The sequence below is a fragment of the Plecotus auritus genome (genome assembly GCF_963455305.1).
Source record: "Plecotus auritus genome assembly, chromosome: X".
Lineage (NCBI taxonomy): Eukaryota > Metazoa > Chordata > Mammalia > Chiroptera > Vespertilionidae > Plecotus > Plecotus auritus.
Genome location: NC_137784.1, coordinates 83,103,805 through 83,116,965, shown reverse-complemented (window position 1 = coordinate 83,116,965; position 13,161 = coordinate 83,103,805). Strand labels below are relative to the sequence as shown.

Here is a 13,161-nt window from a genome sequence, read left to right as displayed (position 1 = left end):
ATTTTCTAAATCACTTATCTTTTGCCCTAGCCAGTTTGTCTCAGTGGATAGAGCATCAAACAATTAAGTAATCCTGTGGACTGAAGGTTCCTGAGTTTGATTCTGGTCAAAGGTACATGCCCGGGTTGTGGGCTCCATCCCCAGTAGGGGACATGCAGGAGGCAGCCGATCAATGATTCTCTCTCATCATTGATGTTTCTATCTCTCTCTTCCTCTCTTCCTCTCTGAACTTAATAAAAATATATTTAACACGTTAAGCGCCCAGCCTGTTTTGTCTTCCGGACGGAAAGTATAGTGTCAGTCACCGGTGACTGACTGGGTGCTTAATGTATTAAGTAAATAAATCACTTTTTTTACAAACTCCTTCCCACCACACCTTATTCCAGTGATGTTGATGTCAAATAGTGGGCCCAGCAGATCTTACCGCTTTCCATTTCATCTGTGGAAACTATGTCTGTGAAAATTGGTGCTTACAAAGCAGGAGGAAAAGGGAGGATGGTTTTTAAAATAATTGCAACAATTTTTGTTCCAGATTCATTCAACGAATTTTTACTGGACATCTATGTGAAAGTCACTGGAGATAAAGTGATGAACTAGTCAGACATGATCTTTGCTCTCAAGGGACTGACGGTTTAAAGAGAAATATAGAAAAGGATTGATTAGAAGTAATACTACTAAATAGGCTATCCCACCTATTAATAACTGCTATGAAAAAAGTAGTTTCTATGAGAACGTATAATGGAGGGATCTGCTCTAATCTATGGAATACAAAAAAGGCTACCCTGAAGAAATGACATCTGAGTTGAAGTATGAAGAATGTGTATCATTCATTTAAAATTTAATTTCTCGGGGAACAAAACAGACCTAACAGGCAGAAACCTCTTTCACCATAGCGTTTTCTGGCATTATCATGCCAAATATATTTCCCACCAATTTGAGCTGGGAAATTGTTCCTCATATTTAAATATTAATTTAAAAGAATTTTTAATGAGTCCTGGATTATGTATGGTATATGTGCTGGATTTTATTTCTCATCGTAACTTAAAACAAACTTGAATCTGTTATGAGGTCCCATTTATTTAGAAGAGATCATTTAATCCAATCCTAACTTCTAGCCAAGGATTCCACTTACCACAATTTCTTTTTTAAATAATTGAACTTTAGAGGTAGCTTTGAAAATTATTATTAAGTATATTAATTTTTCTTATATGGGTTGGGGGAATATTACCTTTATATTTGGAAAAAATAATAAAGGTAGATGTGCAAAATTATTAAGCCTACAGAAATTCTATTTGATCTATAATGTTTCTTATAATCCTATCCACATTTTCCAGCTCTTCATGGTAACCTTCCAATTTTCAGGCAAATAAAATAGTTATGTAACTGCAGCAACAGTTTCTCCATAAATACAGAATCCCATGAAAATCAAATAAAAAAAGGAAAAGCCTATCATTAAATTTATTTAAGGCCCATAATTAATTATCTTTAGCTTCTGCGATTAGTGTGTGAACCAGCTGGTCTATATATTCAGCTGCCTTGTTCAACAAGGTGGAAAACCTCTTCTTTGAGAGGACAAGAATAAACAGCAGCCACAGATCCATGGATTGAAGGTATTTGCTTGCTAACTCTGCTCAGAAGTGCATTTCCTAGTAGGTCGTTTTTAAAAACAACAGCAAGAGAATAGCAATGTGCTTAGTCTTTCATTCTTTGATATTGCATATTATATCTCCAATGTATCTAGGAAACAGCAGTGCCCACCCTTGTATGTTCATGGATTTGCTAAGGTTTGTTTCATTGGTCAGAGTCCCAATCTAAATTCACCTCTCTAGATTCTAGAATATTGACATTTTAATAAAGTTAGGAACAAGCTGCTGTCTTCCTGAATTCCACTCAAAGAGCAGGTATCCAAGCCCCGTTGGTGTGTAAACACTGTTGTCTCTTACATGAAAGAATAGAACAGGACTTAGTGAAGTGAAACCACCTATCTAAGCCAAGCTATCTCTGTGGAAAATGAGTGAGCTATACCAAACTATACAAAATTCATTCCTACAATTCTATTATTTATTGTGAGGGCTTTTATATTAGGTAGTTATTTGATTGGTATCTGGCATCCATTCTGCAATTTTCAGTTAAATAGAATACCTAACATAGGACTGTGAAGTGGAATAAAAGAACACACGGGAAGAATTAAGTGGAACATAACAACAATATCCAGAGTTCCAGATTCTCTCTTCTCATTATTCATAACCTTTTCCATTTCTTGTTCTGGACCTACCCTACTACTTACTTTCTCAACCTTGTACAGTCATTTGGTCTTCTCAAACTAAGTAACACAATCAGGGTTTATACTCACAAAGGGGAAAAGAAATGATAGATTGCAGAAAGGACAGGAATGGCTAGGAAATTAAGAGAGTATTATAGAATTTTGTTTTCACTACTTTCTCTTGACCACCTAATTGAAGTTTTTGTAGCATTAGAGAACGTTTAAGTTAAGATAACCATATAAGTTCATTTCACATGGTAGGTTACTGCTTATGAAGAGCCTTGAGGTTTATGTATGATATTAGGTCTGAAGTGGAGCTAGAGGATAGCACACAACAATTCTCAGAGTAACTTCTAGAGTTGGTTTAAAATTCAAGTTTGAATATTATCTATATATATATATAAAACCCTAATATGCAAATAGACCAAACTGCGGAACAACTGAAGAACCGGTCACTATGACGTGCGCTGACCACCAGGGGGCGCACCCAGAACATGGCGGGCATCGACTGCAGTGGGATGGTGGAGCAGGTGAGCAGAAACACCAGAACAAGGTGGGGCGCTGGTGGTTACTGAAAACTCTTTGCTCCCGTGCGCCACAGTCCCACCTGGCGTTTGCACTTGCTGCTGGAGCTGGCCCCGCTCACACCTGCTGCTGGTGCTGGAGCCGCCACTCACACCTGCTGCCGGTGCCCAGTGCTGGTCCTGATCACTTGGCACCATCAGCGGGTGTGAGTGGCAGCTGCCAGCCCCAATCATCCTTGAGGGCTTCTCCACCTCCCCCTGCTCCTGAGGGATGATCAGGGCAGCAGCCTCTGCTCACACTCACTGCTGGCGCCAGCCTCAATAGCTCCGTGCCATCAGCGGGTGCAAGCAGGGCCAGCGCTGTTAGTGCATGGGAGCGTTGGCGGCAGAAGCAGGGCTGCGGGCAGAGAGGGGACTGGGGGCAGCAGTGGGAGGGGCTGGGTGGGGGCACAGAGGATGGGCCAAGACCCACCCCTGTGCCTACCACAGCCTTGCTTTCAAGGTGCACGAATTCGTGCACTGGGCCCCTAGTTTTATAATATATTGTGCATATAGTTTATAATTTATTCCTCATAATAACCAAATCTTTTATATCCGATTTTTTTTTCATTAGAGGAATAGGAATGCCTTAATCTTACCAACTTCTGTAAGTTTATTTCCTGGAATACTAAGGCCCATAGATAGTAGAAACACAACAGTCTTTGGGATTTTCAAAAGAACTACTGCCCTAGAAATTACTTTTCCTTGTGTTATATTTATTTGTAGGGTGCACAAAGCTCTTGTAAATTGTTTACTCTAGAAGGACGTAACACTTTGAAAAATAAAATTGAAAGATGGTACTTCTTAGGAAAAAAAACACACCACAGTTTTCAGGAAGTGGAAACCAGGCAACTCAATCCTGCTCAAAAGTATAACAACCAAGGCCATGCTGCTCAGACATAGCATATAGAGTATCTATTTTATTGCTATTGGAGAAGCATCTAATCTATAATATATGAAATCTTTCCTTAGACTGTAAATCACAAGGACAAGAATCTTGTCTCTTTTATTAACAGTTTTGTCTCCAGTATTTAGCACAATGCATGGCACATAATAGGTACTTAGTAAATATTTATTGAATGAATGGTAGTATATAACACTGTAAACATAATCAATCTGGAGAGAAATAACCCTTAAAATTAGTTTTATTTATGGTGAGGGAAGATATATGAGGAAGATAATAATCATTTTCTAGGTTTCATATCTGTTTTTTTGGTTCTACTATTTTGTTGCATGTTTGAATGGAGAATGTATGAAAGGGAAAAGATCTGACCACCAGATTAAACTGATCATAAGGAGATACAGAGATTGTTGAGGTGACTCAGTGAAATGCCCTTAATAGAACAAGAGAGACTTTATACTGCAGCTGTTTGCTGATATTCAGAGGCAGGACTACCTATTTTTATCCCTTGGCCACATTCCAACAAACTGTCCCAGCAGATGAAGCAGAGGGTAAGAATTGGAAGGGTTATCTTTTGGGTGGAGAGTTGAAATTGTTTAGATATATAACCTTTGACTTTCAGATGTCTAGAAGGTGATGTAACCAGGTTAGGGGATGCCTAGTCTGGCACCTCTGACCAGTGCCACTATCTGGTACTTTTGTTACCCTCCATACAGTGTACTCTGAGATAACCACCCTTTTTACCCTACCTTAACCTTACTATTAGCAATCAGAGCCATTTTCTCTAGACCCATGGCCTTCTCCAGTTATCTTTGTTAGTAAAAAGAGGCCGCCTTTACATTTATAGAATGTGACACTAATGTACTGGAAGTATTTATGTACGCACAAACCACACTGGAAAATCAGTCCCATTACCCCATAGTAATTTCCTATGTTTTTAACTTGATAGTTTTGCCCAGAATAGCAACAGAAAAAAAGGAATGACTTTTTACAAGTGTTATTCATTTGTAAGCTAAACATTCTGCTTGTCACCTATCATAAGATGCTTTTTATCTTTCTGCTTTCTTTTTTCTGATTTATTTTTTCTTGTGTAATTACAGCTTTGGCTTTACAGATAAAGTAATAAAGAAGAGCCAGTGTCCCATCGGGGTCTTTGGTAATGGTTTCAAGTCAGGCTCCATGCGGCTAGGAAAGGATGCTCTTGTCTTCACCAAGAATGGGGGTACTCTCACTGTTGGACTCCTATCACAGACCTACCTGGAATATGTCCAGGCCCAGGCAGTTATTGTACCAATTGTTCCATTCAACCAGCAAAACAATATCCTTTCTGGAAATGTTGGTTAAAAATTAGTCTGATTTGATATTTTGATAGAAACCTCTTTCTTCACAACGAATCCAGCTATCAATTCAACTGTCCTAAATTTAACTTGAATTCCCCCCTATTAAATGTTTTTTAAAAATAAGTGGACCATTGACAGAAGCCTAGAAATGTTTTTGTTGTATGGAAAATTTCACTGTTGTGTGATTTGATCTCTATCTCTCCCATACCACCACTCCCTTGGTAAAGTGCCCCCTCTCTTTATTTTTCCCCTAAGGGCAGCTATATTTGTATCATACTCCTAGAAACCTTCTATTAATCAGCTTATCTGATGGCAGAATCGCTCATTTCCCCATTTCTGGACAAGCTGTTATTTCTGTTAGATACCAGGTCGTCTTGACCCAAGAGCAGTAAAGTTTGAGCTCATTGCTTCCAAAGAGTCTGAAAATTCAGCCTTTGTTCTATTTTGTAAATATAGGACAGTCTTTACATTATATTTTTGAAGCTATATTCTGCAGGGGTAACTGATTTTTATGTTTGTCTCTACAACCTTTATTCATTTTACCTTTTCCTTTCTTCTGTAGCAGTGATGCCCATGCTTTATGTCTATATTTTATCTAAACATGCAACTCAAAAGGCAGATCTTCCTAATTATAGCATCTTCTTAAAATATTAATTTTTCTTTGACTGTATTTGGTTTTACAAAAAATGATTATTACTGAGGATTCCTTGCCCAGCCTAGAAGCCATCCTGAACTATTCAATTTTCAACAGTGAAAATGACCTGCTATCCCAGTTTGATGCCATCCCAGGCAAAAAAGGCACTCGTGTTCTCATTTGGAACATCCGCAGGTATAGTATACCAAGAGTGATAGATTTTAATAAGCAAAGGTAGTGTGATGAAGTACATTTTAATAAATTTCTAGAGAAGCAAAGTAGATAAATTTTGATAGATATTTGCATTTCATTGCATACTTTTTCTTTCGTACAACCACAGCTCTGTGAGAGATAGTGGTTCTTATTAGTAAAATGTGGAGCTTGATAATGAAGAGACGTGCATATCCTGAAGCTATTGCCACAAATAATCAAGACAGTTCAATGTTATTCTAAAATATTTAGAATCCATTATAAATATCTATTTTATATTCATCGTCACTGTTTTGAGATAGGTACATGATAGTTATTTAACTTATTTGACAATGAAAATAAAATATGAAAACTAGACATTAACAAGCATTTTCCTTAAGATTGGGAACAAGACAAGGATGTCTGCCTTCACCACTCTTATTCAAAATACTCCTGGAAGTCCTAGCCACAGCAATCAGACAAGAAGAAGCAATAAAAGGCATCCAAGTTGGAAAGGAAGAAGTAAAATTGTCATTATTTGCAGATGACATGATAGTGAATATAGAGAACCCTAATGATTCCACCAAAAAAACTAGAACTGATAAATGCAATAAAGTAGCAGGATACAAAATAAATATCCAGAAATCAGTTGCATTTTTGTACACCAATAATGAACTATCAGGGAAACTAAGAAAACAGTCCCACTCACAATTACTTCAAAAAGAATAAAAATACCCAGGAATAAATTTAAGCAAGGATGTAAAAGACGTGTACTAGAAAAGTATAAGATACTGAAGAAAGAAATTAAAGAAGATACAAATAAGTGTGTTCATGGATTGGAAGAATTAACATCATTAAAATGTCCATAATAATGCAATTTTTAGATTCAATGCAATTCATATTAAAATACCAATGACATATATCACAGATCCTGAATAGCCACAGCAATCTTGAGAAAGAAGAACAAATTTGGAAGAATCATACTACCTGATATCAAACTATATTACAAGGCCATAATAATAAAAACAGTATGGTACTGGCATAAAAACATAAATAGAAGTCAAGGGAACAGAATAGAGAGCCCAGAAACAAACCCATGCCGTTATAGTCAATTAATATTTGACAAAGGAAGCAAAACATACAATGGCATAAAGATAGTCTGTTCAGTAAATGGTGTTGGGAAAATTGGACAGATATAAAACTAGACCACCTTTTTACAACATACACAAGGATAAACTCAAAATGGATAAAAAGACTTAAATGTAAGTCATGAAACCATAAAACTCCTAGGGGAAAAAAAACATAGGCAGTAAAATCTCAGACATTTTTTGTAGCAATATTTTTTTCTGATATATCTCTTCAGGCAAGGGATACAAAAAAAAAATAAAAATAAACAAATGGGACTACATCAAACTGAAAAGTTTTGCACAGCAAAGGAAACTGTCAACAAAATGAAAAGAGAACCCACTGAATGGGAGAACATTCTTGCTGAATACATCTGATAAGGGGTTAATATCCAAAATTTATAAAGAACTCGTAAAACTCGACACCAAAAGAATTATCCAATTTAAAAATGGGCACCGGATGTGCTCTCCCTCTCCTTTCCCCAGCCACGCTCTTTGGAGCATGCCTTTCCCCCTCTTCCCTCAGGCATGTTTATTTTGCTTTCTTTCTCCTAAGCTCCAAGGGCCCTTCTTTTGCCTCTATAACGTGTTTTCTAAGTCATACAGCCCAGCTGGTTCACTTCTTCTACCTCTGTGACTTTCTAAATAAACTTTTGCTTGTATTTGAGTTCTTGGCTCTGAACTCTTTATTAGCCGAACTCAAGGGCTGGGGTGTAATTCTGCCATTAACATCGAAAGGGACTAGTATTCCTTCATTTGTGGGGTAGCAGTAGACTCCCTACAGAACAGAGACCTCTGATTTGTCTCCTGATGACTGTTTTGCTTCTTGATTGTGCTTGACCTCTCCAAGACAGGACTTCATCTTCCCTTTTCCAGTCTCAAAAAAAAAAAAAAAAAAAAAAAATGGGCACAGGACCTGAATAGACACTTTTTCCAAAGAGGACATTCAGATGATCAATAGGCATATGAAAAGATGCTCAAAATCACTAATCGTCAACAAATGCAAATTAAAACTACAAAGAGATATCACCACACACCTGTCAGAATGGTTATCATCAATAAATCAACAAACCACAAGTGTTGTGGAGGATGTGGAGAAAAGGGAACCCTCATGCCCTGTTGGTGGCAATGCAGATTGGTGCAGCCACAATGGAAAGCAGTATGGAATTACCTTGAAACATTAAAAATGGAACTGCCTCATGATGCAGCGATTCCACTTTGGGGAATTTATCTGAAGAAACCCAAAATACTAATTCAAAAGAAAATATGCACCCCTATGTTCATTGCAGCGTATTTACAATAGCCAACATTTGGAAGCAGCCTAAGTGTCCATCAGTAGATGAGTGGATAAAGCAGGTATGGTACATTTACTAGTACACAGTGGAATACTACTCAGCTGTTAAAAGGAGGAAATCTTACCCTTAGCAACAGCATAGATAGACCTGGAGAGCATTATGCTAAGTGAAATAAGCCAGTAAGATAAGTACCATGATTTCACTCATATGTGGAATCTAATGAACAAAATGAACTAGTAAGCAAAATAGAGACAGATTCATAAATAGAGAGCAGGCTGACAGCTGTCAGAAGGGAGGTTGGGGAGCTTGGTTAGGGTTGGAGGGATTGAGCAAAAAAGAAAAAAACTCATGGACATGGACAACAATGTGGTGACTATGGCGGGCGGGGGGTGGAGCTGGAGAAGGGTATATCGGGGATAAATGGTGATGGATGAAGACTTGACTTGAGGCAGTGAACACACAGTACAGGGTACAGATGATGTGAAGTGGAATTGTGTACCTGAAACCTGTATAATTTTGTTAACCAGTGTCACCCCAATAAATTCAGTAAAAAGGGAATAAAAGAAAAAGACATAAGGTTAAGAAAGCACAACACAATATTTAAAAATAAAGACCTCTGTATTAGTGGTTTAGAGCAGCTGAATTAGAAGTAGAAAAATCTTCGAAGCAGATAAATTTGAACTATAATGAGGATGGCTTCTGGTTATGTGTTGAGAGCTAATAAGACAATCTACAAATATGCTAGATTATGTCATTTGTTTAGTCATGTCAAATGGAATATAGTTAAGTGTCCACTAAAAACTAAAAAATTTTATTATAAAATAGAGGTGTTATTTTATGTTTAATAGAACAGGGTATCAGGTATATTTATTTTTCTCCTTAAGTCAAGTATTTCACCTCCTTTCTTAGCTGGGCTAAACTTATATAAAAAACATACTTGCCCTGGCCAGGTAGCTCAGTTGGTTAGGGTATCATCCTCATACACTAAGGTTGCGAGTTTTATCTCCGGTCAGGGCACATACAGGAAGCAATCAACTTAATAAGTGGAACAACAAATTGATGTTTTCCTCTCTCCAATTCCCTCCCCCCTCTTTAAAATCAATCAGTAAATTAAAAAACAACAACACTATGCTGGTTTGTATAGAGTACTTTCAACTAAAAAGAACAAAAAATAGAGGTTTTTCACACTGGTAATTTAGATTTTCTTTTGTCCTACTGGGAAAACATCAAATAATATAATTTGTATTATAAAGGATTATTTTCCTGAGGTATTTCCAGTGATTTAAATACATTAAGCAGACTTTTTTCTTGTACATTGTTTCTCAACTATATCGTAGTAGGTGTCATGTAAATACAGGATTCCATGGTCATATAACTTTAGGAAAAGCTGGCTTAAAGTTTACAATGCTGTTTTATTGCAGGACTTCTCAGAGGCTAATGTTATTGCAATATGCATTGGAAATATATAAGAGCAATATAGTATGCAGCATTACCCAATTTCAAAAAATGTTTCTCCAGACCTTTTTTCCTTGGATGGTGAATGGTGAGGGGCAAGGACAGGGAACCTCCTCAGAATATGTGTTAGAGTGGGATGGGATAGCAAGAATCAGGATTATCCAGGAAAATCCAGAATATACTATTATAATGACATGGGCTTTATAAAAGCTACATGCCATAATGTCTCTTGTCCAGCCTAGAATAAGGAACTACATTTTCACCACAGCAGTTCTGAGCTTGCAAAGCCTGAATGAAGTATGAAGGAGGTATCACTAGAACTTTGAGGTAGCTCTGAGAGTCAGGAATAGTTTTCAATTTTATTCGTTCAGTCATGCAACCAACCTACCTTTTCTTCCCATCCCTCTCCTTCACTCTCTCTCTATTTAAGAGTATTTGGGGATGCTACTGTTGCACAGAACAAATTTTGTTCTGATTTATATGTTTTCTCCATAACACATCAGGAATAAAATGGGTCTTAGCTTTTTTCCCTGGCAGTTGTTAGTAATATAACTCAGAGTCTTGGAATGAACCACAGCTAAGTGACCCAAAATGATTATGAGAAAAAGGAATCATGAAAGGAATATAAGTACTATTATATTTAAATGATAATTCTGTAAGTGATATTCTAGAGAACTAGCAAATAACCGTTTTCCCTTAGAAATAAGATAAGATCTGTGAAAATCTCAGTATCTCATTAGTCCTTACACAATTGTTAAAATGAGAAAAAGTAGGTTTTGATTCATCTATTTATTCAGTTAGGAAATATGATGTTGAATGACCTACACAACAATACCCAGAAGGTTGGGATCTATTATAAGGTCCTTCTTTGAGGATAACTGACATCCAATTGCTTGATCAGATCACATACATACACACTTTTCTTTTTTTCTTTCCTTCTGTACTTGGCATTACCACCTCTTAATGCATATTAGATTTGTTCGCAATGGAAATAGCCTAAATATTGTGTGGTCTTCAAACTGAGTAATGTGTAGTTCAGTACTGGTAGTCAGGGAAAGAAATAGGTATCTGAGTTTGGGCTCATATTGTTTCTTTTCTCTTGGGTTCCTAGTGCATTTTTGTCCTTTGGAACCAGATTTTGTTAGATTGGTACTTGTCTCTTTTACCCAGAAATAAAGATGGAAAGTCTGAGTTGGATTTTGATACAGATCAATATGACATCCTGGTATCAGACTTTGGCACAGAAGAAAAAGAGACTGGTGGTGTTACTTCTGAACTGCCAGAAACAGAGTATTCTTTACGGGTAAGTAAGAATGGTTTTTCTTCAACAATGAGAGGTAAGATTTCCTGTAACATGAAAATCTATATAACAATACCACTTTAGTTATAAAGATGACAGTATTTTAGCCCAGTGTTAGGATTCCTTTTCACTGGCTCCACCAAAAGAGTTTAGTGAATAGATTCAACACCACCTTAGTATGGTAGTTGACATAGTATAGCATGGTATGGAAACTGAGCCAAATCCTTGCCCAGAATAGACCTCAGTTGCTAGCAGTGTTTAAATGGGGATGTTAGTAGAATTGGTTATATCGTATAATAACTTTCCCTTCACTGTTCCATAGGCATTTTGTGGTATTCTGTATATGAAGCCAAGAATGAAAATTTTTCTGCGTCAAAAGAAGGTGACTACCCAGATGATTGCCAAGAGCCTGGCGAATGTAGCATATGATATATATAAACCTACCTTCACAGTATCCTTACAACTAGATGAAATTTATCTCTTCATTTCAGGATTAGATTTCAAAGTTGGCACAGAAAAACCAAAAACTTTACTTTTCTAATTAAAAAATATATATTATAATATAAATCCTATTATAATACACTCTGTTTATTTTTTTTTAAATCCTCACCGGAAGTTATTTTCCCATTGATTTTTTTTTTTTAGAGAGAGTGGATGGGAGGGAGGAGAGAGAGAGAAACATCTCACATTGATTAGTTGCTTCCCCCACATACCTGACCTGGGGGATGGAGCCTGCAAACAAGGTACGTGCCCTTGACTGGGAATCGAACCTGAGACCCTTTGGTTTCAGGACTAATATTCTAACCATTGAGAAAAACTGGCAAGGGCTACTCTGTTTCTTAGTTGCCAATCTATCTACTTTTTTGTTGTTATTGTTAGAAACCACTTGGAAATGGTTATAATACAGAATCCTGAGACTTTGGAACTTCTGATTAAGTAGATTCTGAAATCTCTTTTTTAAATAATAAATAGTTTTTATTTTAAAATTCTAAGCTGATTCTAGTGAATAGCCAGGTTTGATACTCTGCTTTAAGGTCCACGCCATTTGGTTTATATTGGGATTTTATTATAACACTAGAGGCCCGGTGCATGAAATTCATGCACGGGTAGGGTCCTTAGACCTGGCTGGTGATCAGGGCCTATTGGGGCCTTCTGGCTGCTGGCCAGGGCCTTCCTTTGTTCTGTGACTCCCCCTGGTGGTCAGCACATGTCATAGTGAGCAATCAGTCTCCTGGTCGAACTGCCATGGGGACAATTTGCATATTAGGCTTTTATATATATAGATTGATTGAAATAAGCAAAATATTGACTAGAACTTGTTCATGTTTTGGACAGCATAAACTTTTAAAAAATATTTTTATTGATTTCAGAGAGGAAGGGAGAGGGAGATAGAAATACCAATGATGAGAGAGAATCATTGATTGGCTGCCTCCTGCATGCCCCCTACTGGGGATCGAGCCTGCAACCTGGGCATGTGCCCTTGACTGGAATCAAACCTGGGACCCTTCAGTACACAGGCCAACGCTATATCCACAGAGCCAAAACCGGCTAGGACTCATAGTATGAACTTTTGTCATGACAAGTCCATACTTATGTAGATGGAAGTTAGGAGAGTGGGAATTTAAGGTTGATTTTCTGGGGTGAAATAAATCCTTAACAGGTTTAACTTGGATTTTCTTCTACTTCTCATAATGGCAGCCACTCAGAGAAATAATTACTCATTTTCACGTCTAACCCCCCCCCCCCCTCCCACTGCACTAGGAATGGATTTCAGACACTTGAGAAAATTAGGTCTAACTTTGTTGATGGCTTTTTGGGGAAAAAAGTATTTGAAAGGTTGAGAAATCATAAGAAATTATGAATAATTACTCTTGTAATTTATGATATTTTCTAGTAGCTACACACAGCTCTTGGACAAAGAAACACACTCTGTTTACTTTATCAAAGGTGTTATTTATCTTGTTTTGTCTTTCTTCCCCTGACCAAAAATTAGAAATTGTTGTTTCTTTTTAAAAAGCTATATAGTTGTTACTCTAAGCTGATTGATTTTCTCTTTTTTGGAAATGCATTGTATATTGGGAAGTTCTTTTTAAAGCC

General features: G+C 37.1%; 1 protein-coding gene across 1 annotated transcript in view; it reads left to right on the top strand.

The window, feature by feature from the left end:
• The window catches only part of MORC4 (MORC family CW-type zinc finger 4), a gene marked incomplete at its 3' end in the record, with an annotated part of 77,856 nt that overhangs the window by 8,815 nt on the left and 55,880 nt on the right, over positions 1–13,161 (top strand). The window contains exons 4-7 of the mRNA XM_080652348.1: positions 4,828–5,045; positions 5,749–5,896; positions 10,935–11,067; positions 11,387–11,515. Of these exons, the coding sequence (XP_080508474.1) occupies positions 4,828–5,045; positions 5,749–5,896; positions 10,935–11,067; positions 11,387–11,515 (628 nt within the window). The remainder of the gene's footprint in view (positions 1–4,827; positions 5,046–5,748; positions 5,897–10,934; positions 11,068–11,386; positions 11,516–13,161) is intronic.